At 41.3% G+C, this 25,476-nt stretch overlaps 1 protein-coding gene across 1 annotated transcript in view; it reads right to left on the reverse strand.

Annotated features, from left to right (window-relative positions):
- dock4 (dedicator of cytokinesis 4) overlaps positions 1 to 25,476 on the reverse strand; it is a 378,537-nt gene that overhangs the window by 4,544 nt on the left and 348,517 nt on the right. The window contains exons 45-51 of the mRNA XM_041215897.1: positions 20,018 to 20,139; positions 17,969 to 18,089; positions 12,365 to 12,446; positions 12,090 to 12,199; positions 10,376 to 10,445; positions 8,104 to 8,220; positions 6,223 to 6,302 (exon numbers count right to left, since the gene is read on the reverse strand). Coding sequence (XP_041071831.1) covers positions 6,223 to 6,302; positions 8,104 to 8,220; positions 10,376 to 10,445; positions 12,090 to 12,199; positions 12,365 to 12,446; positions 17,969 to 18,089; positions 20,018 to 20,139 — 702 coding nt within the window. The remainder of the gene's footprint in view (positions 1 to 6,222; positions 6,303 to 8,103; positions 8,221 to 10,375; positions 10,446 to 12,089; positions 12,200 to 12,364; positions 12,447 to 17,968; positions 18,090 to 20,017; positions 20,140 to 25,476) is intronic.

Below are 25,476 nucleotides of genomic sequence, written 5' to 3' on the forward strand. Positions count from 1 at the left end.
GATATTTGATTATATGTATCCAAACAATATCCCATAGATCAGATACAGCCACTGAACCATGGCAAAAAGCAAATCAGTCCTGTTTGTGATGGTATTTCTTATTCCTTGGTTTATCCTGTTTGAATTGTCTAAACATGGAAATTAGGAAAGGATTGTTCTTGGCTCTACTGTTGGGACAGTCTTCACTTGAATTTTGCTGGGACCAGTATTCTGGTGATTTTTATAATGAAGGCATTAGAGAAGGCTTCAAACTAAACAGTGGGGACAAGGGAATCGCGTGAAGGAAGATGCAGTAAATTAAAGGTAAAGGACAAGGCTACAGAGCAAGGTAGAATAAGGGTTATGATAATCAGAGCGTGGCAGGAAGGGACAGAATGTACAATCTTAAGAATGTGCCAGCAGATAAGGCCAGATATTGCAAAAATAGTAAAAAGGCAGAACTAAAGGCTCTGTGTTTGAATGTGCATAGCATTTGTAACAATACAGATCAATTGTCAGCTCAAACTGAAATAGATATGTATGACTTGATAATCATTTCAGAGATCTGACTGAAAGGTGAGCAAGCTGGGACCAGAATATTCAAGATACTTGACATTTTGAAAGGACAGGAAGCTAAGGAAAGGTGGTGGGGTAACTCTCTTAATTAAGGATAACGTAAGTACAATAGCGAGGGATGACCTTAGTTCTAAAGATCAAGGTGTAAAATCAGTTTGGGTAGAGATAAGAAATAGCAAAGGTAAGAAGTCACTTTTGGGAGTAGTTTATAGGTCCCCGAACATTAGCAACACTAGGACAGGGTACACAGGAAGAAATAATGGGGATTTGTAAGTAAGGTACTGCAATAATCATGGGTGATTTTAATCTACATTTAGATTGGCCAAATCAGATTGACAATAGCCTGGAAGATAAGGTCATAGAGGCCTGAATCTTTGGCTCGTCGACATGTAAAATGACGTGCAGTGACATCGGGGCGTGCATCCCGACGTCACCGCACGTCATTCTGATTTTCAGTTTGGCAGGCACATGCCGGAGTTGGCTGTGCGCCCACCGAACTGTCAAAGGCCTATTAAGGCCATTTAAAAACTAATTAAACTACTTAACATAGCTGCCCATTCAACCTTAAGGTTGGTGGGCAAGTGAAGAGCCCAGGCTGCATTTGCATTTTTCATGAAACCTCATCCATGGGCAGGATGAGGTTTCATGAATGATTTATAAGTCATAGAGGTCTACAGCACAGAAAAAGGCCCTTCAGCCCATCGAGTCTGTGCCAGTTAAACAAGTACCTAACTATTCTAATTCCATTTTCCAGCACTAGGCCCATAGCCTTGTATGCCATGGTATTGCAAGTGCACATCCAGTTCTTAAATGTTATGAGGGTTTCTGCCTCAACCATCCTCTCAGGCAGTGAGTTCCAGATTCCCACCCACTGGATGAAAAAATTCTTCTTCTCATCCCCCCTAAACTTCCTGCCCCTTACCTTAAATCTATGCCCCTGATTATTGATCCCTCCACCAAGGGGAAAAGTTCCTTCCTGTCGACCATATCTATGCCCCTTATAATTTTATACACCTCAATCATGTCCCCCCTCAATCTCCTCTGCTCCAGGGAAAATAACCCCAGTCTATCCAATCTCTCCTCATAAGTAAAACTCTCCAGCCCAAGCAACATCCTGCTAAATTTCCTCTGCACTCTGTCTAGTGCAATCACATCCTTCCTATAATGCAGATTCCAGAACTGCACGCAACACTCTAGCTGTGGCCTAACCAGCATTTTTTACAGTTCCAGCAAAACCTCTCTGCTCTTATATTCTATGCATTGGCTAATAAAGGTGAGTATCCCATATGCCTTCTTAACCACCTTATCTACCTATCCCGCTACCTTAAGGGACCGGTGGACATGTATACCAAAGTCCCTCTGATCCTCGGTACTTCCCAGGGTCCTACCATTCATCATGTATTCCCGTGCTTTGTTTGTCCTGGTACTAAGCCTTAAAAAGTAACACCCCCCACCCCATCCCACTCCCCAAACCTCCCCCACACCCATCATTCACAAGCGCCCCCCCCCTCCCAAAACCTCCCCCCTTTACCCACTTGTCTTTCCCCCATACTTCCCCTTCCTTACCATCCATAAGTGAAATAAAGGTTTTCATTAACATTCATAGACATATCCCAGCTCATGTGACACTTTCACATGAGGGGACATGTCCTAAATTATTTTTTTCTTTATTAAAATTTTTGAAACTCAAACTGATCTCCCTGAGGTAGCTCTGTGCCTCAGGGAGATTTCTGTGCTCTTTCGCACATGTGTGAAAGAGCGCAGTCCCTGACTTAGCCTGCTCCCCCTGCCCGCACAGGGAGTGCTTAGTGCTTCCAGGTGTGCATCACACTGGGTAGACCTTCATTGGCCCGCTCACATAAAATGGCAGCATGCAGCTGATCGCAAGCGCACCCACCTGCGCCCACTCTTGCCCAACCGCACCCCCCCCACCCCCAGATGGGGAGAAAATTCTCCCCAGAGTGTTTTTGGGACAATTTCTTAGAGCATGTGTTCTAGAGGAAATCAGAGAGCTGGCTATTCTAGACCTGGCAATGTGCAATGAGACAGGATTAATTAATGACCTCATTGTAAATGAGCCTTTAGATAGCAGTGATCATTGTATGGATGAATTTCATGTTCCGTTTGGGGGGAGGAAAGAGTAAGTCTAAGACTAATGTTTTAAACTTAATAAAAGGGCAATTCCAAGGATATGAAGACAGAGCTGGCTAAAGTGAACTGGGAATTAGATGAAAGGTAGGATAGTAGAGATGCAGTGACATACAGAAATATTCATAACACTCAGCAAAGATACATTCCTATAAGAACGAAAGATAAGAAAGACCGACTCTAAGAGAAGGGTGCACCATCTGTGGCTAACTAAGAAAGTTACAGATAGTATCAAACTGAAAGAAAAAGCATACAATATTGCAAAGATTAGTGGTGGTTCAGAAAATTGCGCTGGATTTAAAAACCAGCAAATAATGACTGAAAAAAACATGGAGGGAAAATTAGAGTATGAGAGAGAAAGCTAGCTAGAAATATAAAAAACAGGTGGATAATAAGAGTTTCTACAAGTATTTAAAAAGGAAAAGAGTAACTCAACTGAGCGTTGGTCCTCAAGATTGAACATTGGGAATTAATAATGGGAAAGAAGAAAATGGCCAAAGCGTTGAATAGATATTTTGAGTCTATCTTTGCTGTAGAAGACAAAAAAAATTCCCAGAAATATTTGTACAATAACAGGTGAAAGGGAGGGAGGAACTTAAAACAATTACAATCATCAGGGAAAAGGTACTTGAGAAAACAATTGGAACTGAAGGTTGACAAGTCCTCAGGGCCTGATGGACTTCATCCTAGGATCTTAAAAGTTACTACTGAGATAGTTGAAACATTGGTTATAATTTTCCAGAATTCCCTAGATTCTGGAAAGCTCCCATCAAATTGGAAAAAGGTGAACGTAACACCTCCACTTAAGAAAGGAAGAAGTCAAAATGCAGGAAACCACAGGCCAGTTAGCTTAGCATCTGTCATAGGGCAAATGCTGAAATCTATTATTAAGGAGGCTATAGCAGGGCACATAGAACATCTTAGTGTAATCAGGTAGAGTCAACATGGTTTTGTGAAAGGGAAATCATGTTTGACTTATTACAATTTTTTGAGAAAGCAATAAGCAACGTGGATAAAGGGCAACCTGTAGAAGTAGAACTTGGATTTCCAAAAGGCATTTGATGAAGTGCCACAGAAAGAGTGCAGAGGGTAATATATTAGCATGGATAGAGCATTGATTAGCTTAACAGGAAGCAGTGAGGAGGGATAAATGGGTCATTTTCAGGTTGGCAAGCTGTAATTAGTGGAGGAATCAGTACTGGGGTCTGAATTATTTACAATCTATATCAATGATTTGGATGAAGGGACCGAATGTACAGTTGCTAAATTTTCTGATGACACAAAGATAGGTGGGAAAGTAAGGCCGGGATTTTCCATGCCCACCGGTGTCTGTTCAGTGGTGTGAGTGGACAACATGGCACGATCAGTTTCGTGACAGTGTGAAACCAATTTGCGATTGTCCACTCAGCCCACTGATGGCAGGCCGCATTTCCTGCCATTAGACGTCAGGAACCTCACTGCAATACATCAGCATATTATAAGGCCAGCCCGCCGGACTCATTCCCCACCCATGTCAGCTGGAAAACACACCGACATGTTTCACAACAGCACGTAAGTGACATGCACCTGGCAGGCTGCATTTCGCTCGGGATTTCGAGGTTTGTTCGCCTACCTTGCTTCAGTCAGCACTTGCAATCACAGCACCAGGCTTCACAGACAGCACCACATCACTTTTAGAGGGGCTCACAGGTAGGTCTCTACCTACCAGATCAGCCATATGTGGGTGGCTTCTAAATGGCTACAGAGCAAGGTCTTTCTTGGGGAAGGGGGAGAAGTGGTCTCAGGCAAGGGAACAAGCTGCAGGATGAGATCTGTACAGGGGAAAAGAAGAGTATCCCAGGGTGTTTGTGGGGGCACATGTTGATCTGTGCAAGTGGCCTCAAGACGGTTAGAGTTGAGGAGGCAGTTTCTGAAGGAAATGAGGCCAGATGGACATGTGAGGGTATGTGAGAGAGAATGGGTGGTGATGTCCCTTGAGCTGGCATTGAGATGTCAGTGTACGTGTGATGGGCTTGAGTGTGAGAGATTAGAGTGATGAGATGGTTGCCATACCCTGGCTGCATGGATGAGATCATTCATCCTCTTTCTGTATTAGATGGCCAACCTCTTCTGTGCAGCATTGGCACTGACCACCGCTGTCATTGCCTATCAAGCTGGTGTGGTAATGTAGATGCCCTCCTGCAGTCAGAGCAGGGTAGAGGACACCACAGCTGGCCTCCAAGGCTTCCAAAAAGCATGAGAGGGATGCAGTCTTCTTGCCTTTTGTGGCCATGTCTTCTTTGCTGCAATTCTGAGCTGGAAGCACTGAGCACAGCTGTATTTTAAATGGGGTGCCTGGCATGGTGAATCAGCGAGGAAACGGCGTGTTTCCCAGGAATGCACAAATAATGTGGCAGGTTTGGGACGATACAGCGTGAAAACCCATCACAGCAAGCTTTATCCACCCACCACTGCACTTAGGGCAGAATCGTCCCAGATTTGCACTGAGTTGTGAAGAGGGCATAAGGAGTCTGCAAAGGGATATAGATAAGTTAAGTAAGGAGACAAAAATTTGGCAGATGGAGTATTATATGGGAAAATGTGAACTTGTCCACTTTGGTAGGAAGAATAGAAAAGCAGTATATTATTTGAACGGACAGAGATTGCAGAACTCTGCAATACAAAGGGATCTGGGTGTCCTGGTACGTGAACCACAAAAAGTTTGCATGCAAGTACAGCACGTGATTAGGAAGGCATTTATTGCAAGGGGAATGGAATGGAATATAAAAGTTGGGAAGTTTTGCTACAGTTGTGCACTTCATGAGAGCACATATGGAATAATATGTACAGTTTTGGCCTACTTACTTAAGAAAGGATACAACTGCACTGGAAGCTGTAAGGAAAAGGTTCGCTTGACTGGTTCCTGGGACGAGGGAGTTATCCTATGAGGAATGATTGGACAGGTTGGGCCTGTGTCCATTAGCGTTTAGATGAATGAAAGGTGATCTTATTGAAACACAAGATCATGAGGGGATGTTTCCCCTCATGGGAGAGACTAGACCTAGGGGACACAATTTAAAAATAAGGGTAAAATCTTTTAAAAAAGATTAAATCTTAAATTTAAGATGGAGATGAGGAGCATTTTTTTTCTCTCTCAAGAGAGTTGTTAATCTGTGCAATTCTCTCCCCCAGAGAGCAATGGAGGCAGGGTCATTGAATATTTTTAAGGTTGAGTTAGATTGATTGTTGATTAACGAAGGAGTCAAGGGTATAGGGGGTAGACAGGAAAGAAGAGTTGAGGCTACAATCAGATCAGCTGTGATCTTATCAAATGGTGGAGCAGACTCGAGGGATTGAATGGCCTACTGCTGTTCCTGATTCATATGTTCAAATGGATGTATGTTAGCATTGTTGTTGCACCAAAACAATTAGATCCATTTCTCTCAATATCCTGAAAATTGTTGAAAACATAAATAAAGTTGATATCTAGTTGGACACAGTTGCATTAGATTTTATTTATTTTTTGATTAACATCCATACCTTATGAGGAGATCTGGGATGTGCAGGAGGAGTATCGAACGCCTGTGGAGAATAAGACCTGTACGTCTTTGCAGGTGAACCTGCGCCATCAAATAAAAAAGTAAAAAGTGCTGATATTTCACAAGAGGTGAAATGGTTCCTATACAGTACTATTTATCACAACAAAATGGAATTAGAGTAGTTCACAGTTCAATACAAAACCAGAACCGTTAACATTGACAAATTTTCTTTTTCACAGTGAGCCTGCTCGTAGGGAACCTGAAAATGAGCAACAACTACAGAGGCATGGTTATTCCTTGGTTACAGATTAATAGCAGACGTTTCAGTAAATATCCACATGAAGTACATTTAGCTGCTTTTGTAGAAGGCACCTTCTATTAAAATTAGTAGATGTGGCTAACATGGTGTCACTGTAGCCTCACCTGTAAATGGTCAGACATCTTTGTTGGTCAGCACTCATCTAGAATTCCTGTGAAAATCCTATCAAATGGCTACATGTTTGCTGCTAGTCTGAAAAGCCTAAAATATCACTAAGATGAGCATAGTCAATACATCGTTTCATGTCCAAGAATCCAATCGGGATCCCAATGGTTTTATAATTTTTTTCCCCCCATAGGTTTGGATTTTTAATTTTGGTGTTACAATAATAACCTCAAGAGTACTGATGGCATGCATTGAATATTTGAAGATCCATCTCAAACTGATTCAGTGACATCTTATGCATGCATGATTTCACTGATTTTAAAACATCTTAATCCCTCTCAGAAAAGAGCTGGATCCTAAAAAAATTGTAACACCTGAGAAAAAATAAACACGTGATGTAATTTATTTTTGCTAAGAAGTCACCATTGAATTCAGCGATACTTTTATTTATATTGTTCCTTCAGCATTGAAAAACAGTCCAAAGTGCTTTACAGAGGAAAAAGGAAACAATGGACACCAAGCCAAAGAGGGAGTTAACAGGGTGACCAAAGGTTTCATCAAAGAGAGTTGAGGAGGCAAAGGAGTTTAGGAAAAACATTTCTGATGGCAGGACCATCAATGATGGGGGAGAAGGGACAGATGCACAAGAAGCCAGAGAGAGAGGAATGAAATGTTTAGAAGGGTGAGTCTGTGGAGCCTGAGAAGATGATATTGATAGGGCAGAGCAAGGCCATGGAGGGATTTCAGTAGAGGGTAAGAATTCTAAATTTGAGGTGTTGAGGACGGTAACTCAAATGAAAGTGAGTGAGGACAGGATTGATGGACAAGTGGGATTGGTGCAGGAAACAATATGGACCCCAGGGTTTTGGCTGAGCTTATTTTACAGAAGATGGAGGATGGCCACAAGAAGATTGGATTGGTCAATTATTGAGATGACAAAGGCATGACTGAGGGCTTCAAGCAATTGGGCTCATGTTGGACAACATTATGGATAGGACACCTTTTTGATGGAGGTTGGCAGTACAGTTTGAATCAAATCGGAGGCCAAGGTTGCAAATAGTCTGATTCACTGTGTATGTATAAAAGAGAAAAATTAATTAAAAATGTGCAAATGGAGTAAATTTGCCATGGTATGTTTTAAATCAATTTTTAAAAATTATTTACAGGTGAGAATATTTCTCCTACACCCCCACCCTCATTCAAAGGCACACCGTAAATTCACCAAAAAAGAACTACTTCAAAAACATTTTGAATGCTAATCAAATTTATAAATATAGCTGAATGCAAATGAGAATAGAGTGTTTAAGGAAAGGTGTTATTATTAGGCTAACTGGAAGAGCAGCCATTCTGATTAGCTCTGCTGGTGATCTTGCTATAAAATTCATCAACTGTGGTTTTATCAAAATGCCATGGTCTGGCACATTATCCAGTTTGGAGTCAGACTCCATGTCATTTTACCTGTATGTGTTGGCCTGGGTGGGACAGGAGGAGACACCAGCCTTGCACTTTCTGGTACACAGGTTCGAGCTTCCTTACCACTGTCTAGACTCCAACTACTAGGAGTTGGGTTCATTACTGTGAAAGAATAATACATGCACTGTTTAGTGTCCTGAAATGAGTCCCTAATTAATATATTTCATTCTTATATATTTATGATTATTTGTTTCAGTGGCTTGGCTTGTGTTCATTGATGTATGTTGGCTCCCAGGTTCTCCAACACCTCCAGTTCAAAATTTTCCTGTCCCTCTAACTCTCCCTGGACCCTCAATGCTCCTTTAGATCTGTATTCCCCCAAATCTGGCCTCTTATGCATCCCATTGTGCCCTGCTTCAGTGGCTGTAACTTCAATTCTTCAGCCAAGCTATCGAACTCTCTCCCTAATGATTTCGCTGCCTCTCCATCTCCTACTCCTCCTCCAAGACCCAACTCTGACTAAACTTTTGGTCAATCCTTCTAAAAAATCTTTCTTTGGCTTGGAGTCCATTTTTTTCAGATTACTCTTCTGTGAAGAAACTCAGGACATTTTGCTCAGTTAAAGGCATACATTTCAACATATACAAAAATGCCAACTTGTTACAATGGTAAATTTACTCGTAATATCTTCTCAAACCATTCATACAAACACCTTGTATAATAAACCTTGTTAAGTATAATGCAAGATGGCATATTGTCATAATGGATTTGATTTTAGATTGGGAGTGGGAGACTATCAGGCAATCATGAAACCAACAAGAACAGTTTCCAAATTCAGAAACACCTCTAATATTTTTTTCCAGCAACTTTGGGATGTAGGCTGGCTGTTGGGCAGGTGGAACCTTCAGCAACAGACTACTGCTGGGGAGTGGTCAGGAGTGATTGGATGGTGGGGGCATGGGAAGATTGACGGCTGGAGGGCAGACCTGAGGTGTCTGTGTGCAGGGAGGGGGAAACAGATTCAAAATAGCCTGTTTGTGTTAGGACGGAGGGATCAGAGCGCAGGGAGGAACGTGGCAGAAGCAGTTAGGCTCGCTCCAGCTGTCCTTGCATCCCTTTAGCTAGTGGGCTCCCCAAGGCTCAGAAAATCTGGTTGGCTAGCATTAAATTTAAAATGGAGCTTAAATTTGAGGCATATGGCCTCATTATAACATTTGAATGACCAGATTGCCTCCTGGGAGTGGGTTGGTCACCTGCTCCACCTGTCCTATTTCTGTTAAAACTGGAAGAGGGTTTAAGGTGGCTGTCATGGTTTGGTGATATAATTGGATCTGTATTATTGAATTATAGCTGTGTAATTCCCCACACTGCCAATTACATCATATTCTTGTATGGTTTATAATAAATTTTCCAAATTTATCTGAATACTATAGCTAAATATTGCACAAAGAAACATTGACAAACAACTAATTCAAAAATTAAAATTCTAAACAAAATTAGCTAAACAAAGTACACATGTGAACGAATAGTAGCATGTGAAACCTAACAGACATTTACAAAGTTCTGCACAAAGGAAAGGAAAATGGGTGAATCTGTGCTTTGTGATTGGTGGTGAAATGGCTAAGAATGAAGTTGAGACACCTAAGAATCTTAAACTATATGTTCAACCATTGCAAAGAAGCAATCAAAAAAGCCAATGGAATGTTGAACTACAGGGGCAAAACTGTAGAATATGAATGCATGGAGGTTGTAATAAAACTATAATGTTATGGTCAGACCACTGCAAGTACTGCATCCAGTTCTGATCCCAGGAAATGAGAGACACTGGAGAGAGTACAGTGATGAGCCATCAGGTCCATCTTGGGCATTTTAGCCTGCACAGGATACTTTATCAAGGTATACAGTTAGCTAAGAGAATGGAAAAAGTAAATGCAGTATATTACTTCAAATTGAACAGAGAGCACCGCAAGTGGAAAGAGTGTCTAGCTAGTAGAAAGTAAATTTAAGACTAGTGTCAGGAAACTACCCTCCACACAAAAGCTGATCAATGCATCAAATGTGCTTTTAGAATAGGGGAGGTAATAATCCTGGAGACATTTAAGATACATTTGGATGCTGAAATAGAAAGACAGCAAGGTTTTTCAGGATGAAAAGGATTAAGGTGGCCTGAATGGTCCTCCTTATCTGTATATTCTGATCCTGTGCTCTTGATTTTTAGATTGACCAACCTATACTCTATTGTTCAACATAATATAACAATGATATTAATTACTAAAGAAAAGGCATTTGTAGAAAGGGAATTGTAGCTCAAGCATACCTTTTTCAGGTGCAGATAAATTGGGATCACTTCTGGGCATGCAGGAATCACCAATCTGCTGTTTAAGTGTCTGTTGATAAACAGAGGGGTTATTGAAACAATGCGAAAGTACCAGCTTATCTAACATGACAAATGGTGCAATGCTTTTAAACTATCTACTGGAAATAAGACATGGCTATAAGATAATATCTGGCAAAATTATGAGCTGTTAAAATATCACAACAATTCTGGTTTGTTCATAATTAGCAATGGACATTCTGATCCTGGAATCTACCACAAAAGATATACTTTGATGTCAAGTTTCCAGAATGAAAACCAAAGTTTTGAAAAATTGCTTTCACTAATTTAAAACCACTGTTGTAAGCAAAATTTAGTTTAGTGCATTGTGCAACATCATCAATTGCAGCACGAATGGTAGCCTCATCTGTCACCAATGTAAAATCAACATTGTAATCTCCCAACTTTATAATCAACTGAGAAAAATGCGACAGCCAGTTTAACAAAATATGAACAGCTTACCATCTCACTATATTTTTTCCTTTGAGGTTTGTGCAAAACAAAAACTTAATCCAAAGCAGCTTTTTTGCTCTCAATTTTAAGTTGACAACCCTGTTATCAGGTGTTTCTGTTGATCCATCCATAGTTTGCTTGCTTATGTAGGTCTGCTCAGGGTCAGCAGGTAATTTTCACCTTGGTCCAACTAAATCTATGTTCTTCTATTCCTTGTTCAGAGCATAACAAAAATAACACCATTCATCAAGCTAGTTTCAGCCTTCCGGACTGTAGTTGATCTTTCTATGCCCTCAGGAATGCAGGACTCATTGGCCCAGATCTTCCAGTCAGTGGCCTTTTTTCCCTAGAGCCTTTGAACTTTCCTGTCCCAGCTCCAGTTTGAATCCAGCAACGAGCAGAGTCAGAAGTCCTATTGGCGAAGTAACTGAAGTGAAGCCACATCCCCTTTTCCACCATGAACTGAAGACAAACCCCACAAGGGGTCTGTCTGTCTTCAATTCATTGACTGGCAGAGTTTATAAATGACCTGTCAACCAAAACAGTGCACAGCCTCCCCCCAACAATGCTTCCATCTCTCACCTCCCCCTCAACCCCTGACAATGCTTACCTTCCCCCTCCTTCATCCTCTCGCTCACCCCATCACCCCTGGTGATGCTCTCCCCCTCTAAGCTTTTTATCTTGCACTCATTAGGACACTTCACAAGAATACCAATATAAGGGAAAACAACTACATTGTCAGTCAGGTTCACAATGTGACATATTTGCATGTACTGGAAGCTACATATATGAATACACAGGGCCCTGTTCTTTGCAGACAGAAAGAACATGCACACACATTGTGCCTGTTTCAGCTGAACAAAATAAGTGACAGCCATTTGCTGACTCATTCCTCAGTGCAATGCCTTGACCAATCGGGGTCAAACTGCCTGGTTTAAATTTTAAACAATACTTGGCAGTTAACCATGAGTCACCATGACTGGTGTATTTGCCATGGCAATGCCACTTGCCAACCAATGAGCACTCTCTTCACATACAGTATAAATTGTTGTTTTCCCCTTATATTGGTATTCTTGTGGTGTTTGATGAGCGCAAGACAAAAAGCAATACTCAAGTTCTGTCTGACCAAATGATTATTTTGTGTACGTCGGCATGCTTATTTTACAGAAATACTCACATTGACCTTTCTTAGTGGTTTATTTACCTGTGCAGGTTCCATGGATATTGGATAAATAGCACTACAAGGTCGTTCTCTGGGGGACAAGCATGTATTTTCTCTTGAATGTTTGTGCTTATCGGATAGCAGCGGGGAACCTATAAAATGATGTAAGCAAACAAATTATTTTGCTTTTGTTCAATTGGCCATAATAGCCACACTATCTCACGAAGAATTCATACTTGCATACATTTTATATTCTTTGACAAATAGTTTGAACTTTCCCTTGAAAAGAAGCAGTTAACTGGATTGGACAGTCCTACCTCTGGCACTGGATGGAGCTGAACTGGTAACATTCGGAGAGGCTGAATGAGTGGAGCTTAAGCTTGAGGTAGATGGACTTGCCTACAAAGAATACATAATTTGATTATTAATAAAGCAACTTTGTTTTCGAAGAACTGGAAGTTATTTTCAAATTATAGGGTAGTTATGTTGCAACCCTACCTACTTTAACAGCATCACTTCTTAAAGAATGAGCTACCCATATAAAGGGTGTATTTAAATGAGCAAATAATTTGACACATGTCTCATTTTCCATCAGTACTGCTGGACACTTAGGAACAACACAGATGTGTCCAGTGCTGCTAAACGAGGTACAATAGTGTAAATTATTGAAACAGACAAAGTAGCATGAACGATTGACAGAGTATATAGATTACCAGTTTGAATCGTTTTCTGCCACTTTCTTTGAGCGATCAACATGTTGAAAATCTTCAGAAGCTATCTGCACTTTTAAACCAACTAAAGCATCCAGCTCATGCAGTAATCATTTCTCACCTTCCCTTCCTGAAGTGATGAACTGCTAAGAAATACTACCCTGCCACCTCCCCGACGTGGAGAAAATTCTCCCCAGTGTGTCTCTGAAGCACCTTGGTACATTTTATTACATTAAAGATGCTTAATTAGTTGGTGTTCCTTTATCTTTGCTGGGTCAAAATCCTGAAACTCCCTACCTAATAGCACTATGGGAGCATATTTACCAAAGAGGCTGCAGTGATTCAGGAAGGCAGCTCACAAACACCTCCTTGAAGGCAATAAATGCTGGCCTTGCCAGTGACTCAATATCCTGTTTATGACGATAAAAGATGAAACAGTTCAGAGAAATATTCACTACATAAAAAGGAGAGCGTAAGTATGTGGAATGCTTTGTGTTGACACCAAATTGATTACAGATTTCAAAAAGATACCTTTAATTACTTGAAGAACAGAAAGAGAGTTTGAGCAGAAAGCACGATAATGGGACTGCATAAAATCAGCCTCTATAGGAATCTGAATTCAGATCAGCCCAAGGGGTGAGGAGGAAGTTGGCATCCCTGTGCTGCAATTTCTACATTTACATGTATATAATGGACCCCAAGGAAACAGTTGATTACAGAATCACAGAACTGTTACAGCGCAGGAGGCCATTCAGTCTATCATGTCTGCACCAGCTCTCTGAATGAGCAATTCACTTAGTGCCATTCTCCTGCCTTATCCATGTAACCCCGTACATTCTTCCTTTTCAGGTAACAGTCTAATTCCCTTTTGAATGCTTCAATTGAATGTACCTCCACCAGGCAGCACATTCCAAACCTTAACCACCCACTGTGTGAAAAAGTTTTCCTCATGTCATTTTTGCTTCTTTTGCCAATGACTTTCAACCTGTGCCCTCTCATTCTCAATCCTTTCACATGTGGAAACAGTTTCTCTCTATCTATTCAGTCCGGGCCCCTCATGATTTTGAATACCTCTGTCAAATCTCTTCTCAGCCTTCTATTCTCCAAGGAAAATCTTCTCCCATCTATCATCATAAATGTTCCTCATCCCTGGAACTATTCGCCATTCTCATGAATTTTTTCTGCGCTCTGTCCAATGCCTTCACATTCTTCAAATGCAGCGTTCAGAAGTGGATGCAATACTCCAGCTGAGGCTGAAGTAGTATCTTCTACAAGTTCAACATAACCTCTAACCTGTTTGCTCTTGTACTCTATGGCCCTATTAACGAAGTCTCGGATAATGTAAGCTCTATTAATCACTTTCTCAATCTCTCCTGCCACCTTCAATGACTTACACACATATAAGTCCCTCTTACCCTCTTACTCCTGCACCCCTTTAGAATTGTAGCCTTCAGTTTATGCTCTCTCCATATTCTTCCTACCAAAATGAATCAGTTCACATTTCCCTACATTGAAATTTGCCACCTGTCCACCCATTCCAACAACTTGTCTATGCTCTATATTGTTTTCAAAGTTCTACACTATACTCATCACAGTTCACAATGCTTCCAAGTTTTGTATCATCCTCAAATTTTGAAATTATGCCCTGTACACCAAGGTCTAGGTCATTAATATATATCAGGAAAAGTAACAGTCCCAACACTGACCCCTAGGGAGCTCTACGACAAACCTTCCTCCAGCCACTACTCGTGGTTTGCTGCCACTCAGCCAATTTCGTATCCACGTTGCTATTGTCCCTTTTATTCCATGAGCTATAACTTTGCTCACAAGTTTGTGTCAAACACCTTTTGGAAGGCCATGTACACTGCATCAACAACATTGCCCTCACCAACCCTCTCTGTAACCTCTTCATAAAAGTTCAGCAAGTTAGTTAAATATGATTTTCCCTAAAGAAAACCATGCTGGTTTTATTTAATTAACCCACATTTGTCCATGTGGCTATCAATTTTGTCCTGAATTATTGTTTCCCGAAGTTAAATTTAGTGGGGTGTAGCTGCTGGGCTTAGCTTTACAACTTTTTTTTGAACAAGGGTGTAACATTTGCAATTCTCCAGTCTTCTGTAACCACAGGGGTGAGCACAGGGGAGCCATAGGGTGAGGGCAAGAGTGAGAGAGAGTGAATGTGTGTGTGTGTGTGTGTGTGTGTGTGTGTTTGTTTGTTTGTGAGGGGGGGGGGGGGGGGGGGGGGAAAGAGAGAGAGAGAGAGAGAAAAAGTGTGTGCTTGTCTGTCTGCCTTGCTCCCAGTCTCAGTTTTCTCACCCTCACCACCTCACACCCACCTACTCACAGTGGGTGAGGCGCACCCTGAGGCTGGGAGTGAGCCAGGCAGACAAACACTGACCTTCTCACATGCTTTATTTTTAAACTTAATAACAGATTGCAAGACATGACTTTATTTTTGTCCAGCAATTGTTTCTTTTGTTAATACCTCAACTTTTTTTTTTGAAATTCAGTTTAAAGTTGTTCCGATCCTTACATATCTGAAATTTGCTCATTGGCCTCGAGGGGGGAAAAAAATGGGAACATGGCCCCTCAAGTGAAAAAGTTGGACAAGCCTGTTTAAATGGAGTTCTCATCATCCTGAGTAGACCGAGCTTAGCACCTGACAGACTGGCTGTCAGGTCGATATAATAATTTCATAATGTTTTTGGAATTTATTGTAAAGTAGAGTAATAATGGGGGTCCGTGTCTATAGTTGTGTGTGTGGGGGACTTAATGGAATTAATGGCAGCTGGTCTGAAGGCTTTAATGTATCAGAAGATAAGCTAGGTTTGAAATAAGTAGGTAAACATGGGTGAAGTTTTAGAATATGAGGTGTAAAGAGAACATTTGTATTTTTAAAAACGAACCAGACTAGCTTAAATTCAAAAGAGTGGGCGAAGTGTTCCACCTAGCCAGGAGAAATTAAAAAGCAGACGGCAGAATTTTCTGCCTGTCGGGTGGGTGGGCCCGACCCAATCTCCGGCAGGCAGGGAGCCAATCCCCGTCTAAGAAGCGGGCCCCGGCGCCATTTTACTTGAGCGAGCCAATTAAGGCCCACCCAGCGTGACGTCCGGTGGGTACGGGTGGGCGAGATTCCCCAAAAGCGAGTGCGCGCTCTTTCATGCCTGTGCACGAAAGAGTGGACATCTCCCTGAGGCTAAGTGCTGCCTCAGGGAGATCACTGACACTTCTAAAAAGATTAAAAATAGACATTAAAAAAAATCCTTAACATGTCCCCCTCATGTGACAATGTCACATGAGATGGGACATGTTCATATATTACAGTAAAGCTTTATTAAACTGTTTAAAACCCTGCATGAAACCTCATCCCACCTGTGGATGAAGTTTCATGTTTTTTCTATTTGCCGCCGGGGCTCCTAGCCTGCTCGCCAACCTTAAGGTTGGACAGGCAGGTCCTTTAATTGTTTAAATGATCCTGTCAATGGCCTCAATTGGCCATTGACAGGTCGGCGGGCCCGCAGCTGATTTTGCTGTGCCCCCGACGTCCTGAAAATTTAAATGGGGCGGGATGACGTTGAGGGTACACCTGACGTCATCCCGCGTCATTTTACATGTCAGCGAGCGGGCCCTGCCCCCTGCTCACCAATGGCAAGATTCTGCCCAGAGTGTTTATTTTACCCAAAGATTACTGGTAAAATTGACACTATGATAGATTTTATTATTAGAGAGGTAAAGTCCAAAAACATAATGAAACAATGGGAATTTGCATTCAAAGGAGAAAATATGTATAAAGGGGAGAAGGCTGTGTGTAAGGGAAGAAATTCTGAGACCTAACAAGTGTGAAAAGCCTCTAGCCTCTGAGCCTCAAACAGCTGTATGCAAGAACTGAAATTAAGAAAACTCACTTTGAATTTGACTTTGCCCAGGTCTTTTAAAATCTGTGTGTTTTACTGTTGTCTTAATGGAGGTGTAACTGGGAGTTAGATTAAAAGTGAACTAGAGTTATCATAGTAGTAACTTGTAAACCTGTGGATGTGTTAAAATTGTTTTTTTTTATTTAACAAAGGTTTAATTTTGTTTTGTAAGAAACCCATAAGCCTCGGTGGCCTTTTTATTGAATTCAAAGCACACATCTCGAAGTACATACAAATTGCAAAACAGTTGTGGCAGTTGTTTCAAGTTTCCTTTTGGGATTTGAATAGCTCAGGTTGCCAATAAAGCAGATAAAGACTCTGGTAAGGTGAAGACAAAAGTGGTTCCCCAAGTAGAGCGAGCCGGGCTGCAGTTCCCTGTCATTTGGATCCACTGCTGCCTGATGTCCAGGACCCCCACCACAGCAGATTTTTATAATGCAGCCATTCTAGGGTAACTGAGAGATGCTGGAACTTGCACGAAATGCATCCAAAGACTTGAAGGTAATGCGCATTATCCCTTACCACTTGCAACTTGAAGAGTTGGATTCGTTAATCAAATCTACTATTGCTGGCAGTGGTGTCATGCCTCACATTCACAAATCTGAGTGGCAAAAAAGGGACAACAGGAAACTGAGGATGGAAGCTTCCCTTTTTTTTGTTCATCATTTCAGGACTCCCCAACCCCTATGTTTAGGAGTTGGGCTATCAATGTTTGTTTTTGGATTTTTGGAGTAGTCAAGCAACAGTTGGCCACTGTAAGGAATTTGTTTCTTTAACATAAGCTTTTCAGTTTGTGTTCTCAGATGTTTGGTGCCAGGGGGATAGAGAGTTATTGAACTGCAATCTCTGTGCGTTCAGTGTGCTATTTTTTCCTGCATAACACAGAGGAGGGGTGCTTTTCACTCAAAAGTATTTCCCCAATGTTTGTGGAAATAACCTGTCTGGTATTTTATGGAGAGTACAGGAGGTGTTTTAGAACATTTTGTTGCTGGGATGTGGCAGCGTTGTGGGAGTGCAGTCAATAATTTTTTTTGAAAGGGGGTGGGGTCCCAGAGGAATAGGATCCAAACTGTTGCTGATACCTTTCAAACAGCAAAATACTACCCTACCAAATTTTCCTATTCATCAACAGTCATGTCCTTATTTATGGAGTCTACTCATGTCAATAGTTGCAACACAACTACATAACCGATACTTCGGCCAGTTCATCAAAGTATCTGTTTAAATGAAACTGGATACATGAAATAGAATAATACTGTTTGAGTGATTTTCAGTTGTAGAAGACATGATATACCTGCATATGAAAGACTTCATCAGAGCTTTCAGACTGCCCAGTGATGTTGCTAACTTCAGCTGATGCTTGTGATGACAAGGATGAAGAAGAATATCTGTTGAATGCTGGGTAACTTAATGGGCTACAAAAAAAGAACAAAGCACATACCAGTTTTAACATACCAACAGATTTTTTTTCGCTCTCGCTGTAATGTCAAATAGTTATATTGAGAGAAATGTAATCTACTGAGTGGCTAATTTGAAACAAAAAACAGAGGTATTTTACCATTTTTGATCCGTACCCCAATGCTGGCTTAAAGAGCAACTAGCACTCAGAGCACAACAGTACAGAAATAAGTAACTCTCTTCTCAATGTTTCAAATGAAGGCTGGTTATTTATTGAGAGTAGGGTCAAAATTTGAAGGCAGCCAGTTTCTTCCAGTTTTATAGTATGGAGCCTTGAAGTTCACATTTTGGTGTCAACTGATAAAAGTAAGCACCCAATAATTTTCCAGCCATTAGATTTGCCAGTGTCTGCTGAGTTGTCTAGGAACAGAACGTTTAATACAAGGGCTGTTTTGGAGGGATTTGAGGGAAAGGTGATCACCTTCAAACTGCTTAATTGACATGTCAACCAAAAAACACCCATGAGAAGCCTAAACTGCAATATTCCCAGTGAATCAAGAGGGTTGTGGTGGTGGGGTGGAAAGACCAGAGGGTAGGGTGGAAGAATGTGGACCTGAAGTATTGAGATATTAATGACCATAGACATGAGCCTGCATGGAACCTCTACAGCATGCATTAACGTTATAAATTAAAATACGCCTTCCATCAACCAGAGCCTTTAGTTTGAAAATTTCAGCTTGGCTCAAAGGTACTAAAGCACACAGAATATGGAGGTTTATTTTTCAGAGTCAAAAGCAATCACATTTTCGTTTGTAGCAGAAAATTTCCAATGATAGGAACTTTAGATCCAATTAACAACGGAGGATTCTCATCCAGAGAACCAGCACTTAGAACAAGATTTCTGTGCTTCCATTGGGAAATTTTAACAATAAGGGCCCTGTGGGGTTCACTGTCCATTTTGAAAGTGGATCCCAGTTTATATGCTGCTGGCAAGCACCATTCTCTAGTGCCCCAGTATAGAACTAGCCCAATGAAATATCAAGTGGCCCGGAGGCAAATACAGCCTCCAAGCAGATAGATTTGCCAAGCGGGGGAGCACTGTCTTGGAGGAAGAGTGATGGCTGCCAGTTGTGCAGCCCAGATGATCTATTCTTGGCTACACAAAAACTATTTAGGCTTATCCTTTTGGGGCTTCTTGCTCTTGACCACTAACTTTAATTCAGCAGCGCATCTGTGAAACACACTCCATTCAGTAGGCCATCAAAATTACTTTGAGATCCTGAGTGCATTTATAGAACCTCAATAGGTTAATGAGATTCCCTCACATGGACACTTAGGGTACCTGTCAGAAGGGCTGAGTTAAAATGGCAGCATAATGGGATTATGGTGGCAAGTCAACCACATGGATTTCAACTATACTATTGCTCTTTTGCTGCGGAGGCAGGGAAATAATGTTGCTTCTCATATTTTGTTCTCCCTGCAGTGAAGTGGACTGAAGGTTGATACTCAAGGGAATGCAAAGACATAATGTTTTCTTCTCGAGTATCTTGTGAACAATACTGCAAGTGCTCACATAGGCAAAACAGCTGTTAACATGGTATCATTACTTCCACCAACAATCCGGGCACAATTTGACCATGCATTGCCCAATTTAATAAGATATATGTAAGATATATAAGACATAAACATATGAAATTGTTTAAAAAACAAAGCACTGTAGGGTTAATAAAACACCATTGGAATTAAATTGTTACTCTTTATCAGGAAGACTAATTACATGAAATTATAGAGCATTGCTCTTTCAACTGACTGTTCCCCTGGGTAATTAGAAAGCTGTGTAGAACATAACATTTCTTATTTTGATGCTCCCCGCATAAAAATGAAAAACAGTGATCTTATGCAGAAAGCATTCATTTGAAAAAAATTATTTTGGAGCTCATTTTACCTGCGTCTGTTGACAAGTCTGGCTCCATCTGGGCTTATGGCACCCAGCGCGGGATTCCTGCAAGTACGTGGGCTACCGTTGGTTAGGTGTATTGGACTCACACGGGAATATCCTGGAAAGTCCTGCAAAAGGATTGGAAATACGTTATACAATAAAGCCAACAAATTATGCAGTTGTAATGACAATGGTGTTTACAATTTGTACTCCCATGCAAAAATGATGTAAATGAACTTGAATTTAGAGGCAGCAGTCAACAAACTAAGCTGGAAAGGCTGAAAAACAAATTTGATTTAGCACAACAATCGTATCTGTAATGTGGTCACCAACAGTTCGGCAATAGTTCAAAGTAAAACAGCACTAAACCAAAACTGAAGAGGCAAGTTGGGTCTGAATCAAAAAAAAAAGAAAAGCAGCCAGAAAACAAATCAAATATTACATATTTCAGAATAACATGATCAAAATATATCTGCTGGCTCATCTTAAGTCTTTTAATATTGTTAGTAACAAAAGAATATAACAAACAGGAGAAGTAGAAAGAGGGGGTGGAAGACTTTGGCCATAAGATTCTCCAAGCCTGTTCCACCATCCAATAAATCATGGCTTAGCTTCTGCATCAACTGCATTTTCTTGCTCATATCCCTTGATTGATTCTTGGACACTAAGGAAAATAATCCCAACCTTCAATACACAAAACCGCTGAACATCCACAGTCCTGTCAGGGAGAAAATTCCCATTATTCACAACACTCAAGGAAGGAATTTCTCCCCATCTTAATTCTAAAATGCCATTTATCCTGAGATTATACTCTCTAGTTCTAGACTCCCCAGCCAGTGAAACAACATCTCCCCATCTACCCCGTCAAACCCTCTCAAAATTATATTTTCAGTGAGATCAACCCCTATTCTTCTAAACTCCAGAAAATTTTGGCCCATTCTACTTGGTCTTTTCTCATAGGAGAGTTCTCTCATACAAAGAATCAATCTGGTGAACCTTTGTTGCACCATCTCTAAGTATATTCTTCTTGAAGTATGGAAACTAAAATAGTACACAGTAATCCAGGTGTAGTCTCAGTAAAGCCCAATTTAATTGTAGCAAAACTTCCTTACTCTTATAGACCAATCCCCTTACAATAAAGTCCAACACAACATCTGACTTCCTAATTCCTTATTATATGACTGCATAGTAACAAACATTCTGTGATTCATGTATAAGACACCCAGATACCTCTGAATACCAACATTTACTTGTTTCTTAAAGATATTTTGCTTTTCCATTCTTCCTGCCAAAGTGGATAATTTCACACGTGCTCATATTATCTCCATCTGCCACCTTCTTCCCTCATCACTTGACTGGTCTATTTCTCTTTGCAGCATCGTTTCGTTACCTTTGTAACTCATTTGCCACCTGGTTTTCTAGCATCTGCAAACTTGGATACATTACATCCAGTCCCTTCATCTAACTCATTGATATGCAATTTGACTAAAAGTCTGTAGTTGAAATTAGTGGATCAGAAATTGATTTAGCTGGTGAACAAATGACAACTGTCATTCATTAGGCTTGCATCTTTGCATTTTATTCCCATGAAATTTCACACTGGAAGTTGTGGTAAGTATGAGATGAAAATGACACCGCACCTTTGTAGGGCATCTGAGACTTGTAGGGCAGGGCATGCAATTGTTTACATCCTAAAATTCAACATCCAATCAAGCGCAAAAAGCCAAATAAAGGAAGACTTGATTGAGTTGTTGAGGAAAAAAAAGACAAAGTAAAAAAAAAAATTCTTAAAGAAACGTTAATATCTTTACTTACGAAAATGTACAGAGTGAAGAGGAGGTGGCAGATTCAGAAATGCATCACTAAACACTAAATTAGAGATCTCTTAGAAACTCAGTAGGTCTGTGCCCAACCGTCCCTTTACTGCTGACAAACATCAGTAATCATCCACCAGTGAACCAATTCATATATTCCACATACCAGCTTTCAAACTATTCAGGTTTCCCCTCCATAGCAATGCCAGAACAAAAAACTCCTCACGTGAGGCCAAGCCACAAAACCCTCCCTCAGTGCTGTCAATCTCTAGGACCCCAATTTTATCGAGAACCCAGGCATTCCTCAGTGCTAATGAAACACAGGATCACACAATGTGCAGCTAAACCCCATTATTTGTTGCCAACTACCAGATACCTACCACAGAATGCTGTTATCTTGCATACCCTCACCTTGCTGTGTATCCTCAGCTTTAAAAATGGTAAGAAATAAACACAGGTAAAGGAATATATAAACATAAAGGCCGCTTATTTATGTCTTTCACGGAATAACACGCAAAGTTGCGGAATTCAATTCCTCAAAATATAGTGTAAATTTTGGAAGAACGCATAAAATAAAATGATATTTTTCTTATTCAGTCACTGCAATTTAGCTGTCCTGGCAGTAGATTTTAGTTTGTGTGGCATAACGCTCCTACTGGCACGAAACCAGCGTCTCCTCAGACTCACCCTGAGCAATGTCACAGGAGATCTGCTAATAATGTATGAAAAGTCTTCTATATAGTGCACTTTTCACACTTCTGTATCAACAACATATTCATATAGCACCATTGCTAATGAAACATCTCAAATTGCTTCACAGGAGCATTATAAAACAATGCACCAAGCACATAAGGCAATATTTGGTCAGATGACCAAAGGCTTAGTCAAAGAGTAGGTTTTAAAGAGTGTCTTAAAGGGGGAAAGCAAAGCACAGAATTGTAGGGATGGTATTCCAGAGTGTGGGGCCGAGATAACTAAAGGCATGGCCACCAAATGATGTGGTAGTTAAAATTGGGGATGATTAGGCAGCCAGAATTAGACAAACATAGATGTCTCAGAATATTGCAAGGTTGGAAATTAGAGATGGGAGGAAAGGAGCCATGGAGGGGATTGAAAACAAGGATGAGAATTTTAAAATCAGGATGTTGCTTGAACGTGAACTAACATAGGGATTATAGGGGGACGGGGAATTCTGTAAGTTAAGACGTGGGCAGAGTTTTGGATGTCCTCAAGTTTAGAGGGTAGAATGTGGAACACCAGCCCGAAGTTTGTCAAAATACTCAGACTGGAGATAACAAAGGGTTTCAGTGAGGGTTCCAGCAGCAGATGGGAAGAGGCAAGAACTAAATCAGGTGATGTGTGGTGGAAACAGGTAGTCTTAGTAATGGTGCAAATATGTGGCCAGGACTCATCTTGGGGTCAAATAAGGCATCAAGATTCTGGCCACAATCTGATGTCATGCATAACCCATTAGATATTTACTTCCAAGAACTCCCAGGGTTAAATAAATAGGATTTAGCATTAGTTTAAGCAAGTTCATCATGAATCACAAAATGTTTGCATCTCTCTGACATTGAATAATGCAATTAAGGTCCATTCAGGCAGATCCCATTTGCAGTCCACAACATTCAAATGAACATTGAAAGATGTGCCTGAACCTTTCAGTTGCTTTCCCATTCATAGGAGATATAGGCAAGGATACTGAGACAATTTACTTTCTGGATTAATTCATTAAAAGATACAGCAAGCTAAATGTGCAGACAAAACAGGCACAGGATTGCGATGCACAATTAATCCACGTCCATTCTTTCTGGTGCAGACTGTTGCGTGCAGTCAATACTAAGTGTGCAGTTGAGTAGCAGCATGCCTCAACCAGGGACCCCAGGCTTGTACGAGGCTAGCACAACTTAAAGCTAATCTACAACACTTAAAACTAGCCTGCACCATTTAAAACCAGTCTGAACCTCTGAGAATCCATTCTGTTTGCAGCAGGCACTGGGACTGTTCATGAAAGAGAGTCTAAACAGGAAGAAGAGTGGATTACGGCACTACAGCAGAGAGGATACTTCAAGGTTCTCGGAACCTGCATGGAATGCACTGGTGGAGGAGGACGACAGATATCCTTTCTCCACAGGTAGCCAGTGTTCCAGGAAAACTTACTGAAGATATTGGGACCAGACAGCTGTGGTGTTCAATGCCAGGATTAAGGCCCCGAAGACCTGGATGCAGTGCCATAAAAAGTTTCATGGCCTCACACAAGTGGTCAAGATCAGTGAATGTATCTTTAACCGCCATATCCCACCGATTGCACCAACAACCTCACACATTGCTTCATGCACCACATTGCCATCAAAAATCTCACTCAAATCATAATTCATACCAAACATCCATAGATTCACCTTATTCTCACACATTGAGCACTACTGAAAGACGCACGCCAACATCTTAACAGTTTACGAAACTTAGCCCCAACGGCCACATCAGCAAAACAGATTGCAACACACTCACTGACACACTTTCCCTTCTCTTGCAGGATATTTTTCTGCGCAAGAGGCAGCAGGAGCAAACTGGCAGAGGATAGGCCTGGCTACACGTCCTTACCCAAATGGAGGAGATTGCTATCACTATCTAGCAGGGGCCAGAGCTGAGGCTGTGGCCAGTGATGGGACTGAAGCCATTGAAGATAAAAGTAGCCTCATACTTAATTCCTCCTTCATACGTCCCACTTCTTCCTCATCCCACACACGCTTTTGATTTACAAACCTCAGATGGTGTATGCATGCGCCTTTCTTCCACCTCTCAACACAATACTACCATGTGCCTTTTTCCTTTCAGACACCTAAGGACTGCAACCTGGCCATGCAGTGGTGCAAAGGCAAGAGATGGAGGAGCATGAAGAAAATAAAGAATAAGAAACACCGTCACTCCCTCTCACACTTAAAGCCACCAGCTCAGATACTGTTGATAGCTTAGAGGTGGGAACTGCACACAGAGACACACCAGGTACAAATAACATGCAAGGGACAAGAGTAGCAGGTACCAGCTCACCAGAGGACAGGTTTGCACATGGGTTTTGCTGCACAGGATTCAGATGAGCACTTTGATGTGGTGGCCTATAGCAGGCAACTGATGGGTATGCACAATACTTGATTCATGAGTAGTGCATGCTAAAAAGCTTGCATGCAATGTCAAAGAACATCGAGACCACTGGCCCCAACTTGGCAAGGGGCTTTGCACATAGCTTGGAGCCCATCCATTCCAGCATGGAAGTGGTCGCCAACTCCATTTGTGAACTTACAAACCCAACTACAACACAGCATCTAATTGCTGATGTGTCAGCCTCCCAACATCCAGGTGTTGCTGCTGAAAGCTCAAAAGGCTGCCTTCATAGCAGTGGATAACAATCATCAAAGGGACCTGGAGGATGCCCCAGCATAAAAAGATCACCAGGATTGCTGAGGTGTTGCACCTGCCCGCCATCCACCTGGGGAATGCCAATGACTCTGTAGAGCACGAATCTGCTGGCCACCCTCAGAATGACAGCAATAATCCTCCCATCACTGCCATTCTACCAGTGACCTATTAGCCAGCCAGCCAGCCCAAACTGTTACCATCTGTGTTGAGATAGTGCAGCCCAAAGCTGGGCCTTCT

Source organism: Carcharodon carcharias, chromosome 21 (assembly GCF_017639515.1).
Source record: "Carcharodon carcharias isolate sCarCar2 chromosome 21, sCarCar2.pri, whole genome shotgun sequence".
Taxonomy (NCBI): Eukaryota; Metazoa; Chordata; class Chondrichthyes; order Lamniformes; family Lamnidae; genus Carcharodon; species Carcharodon carcharias.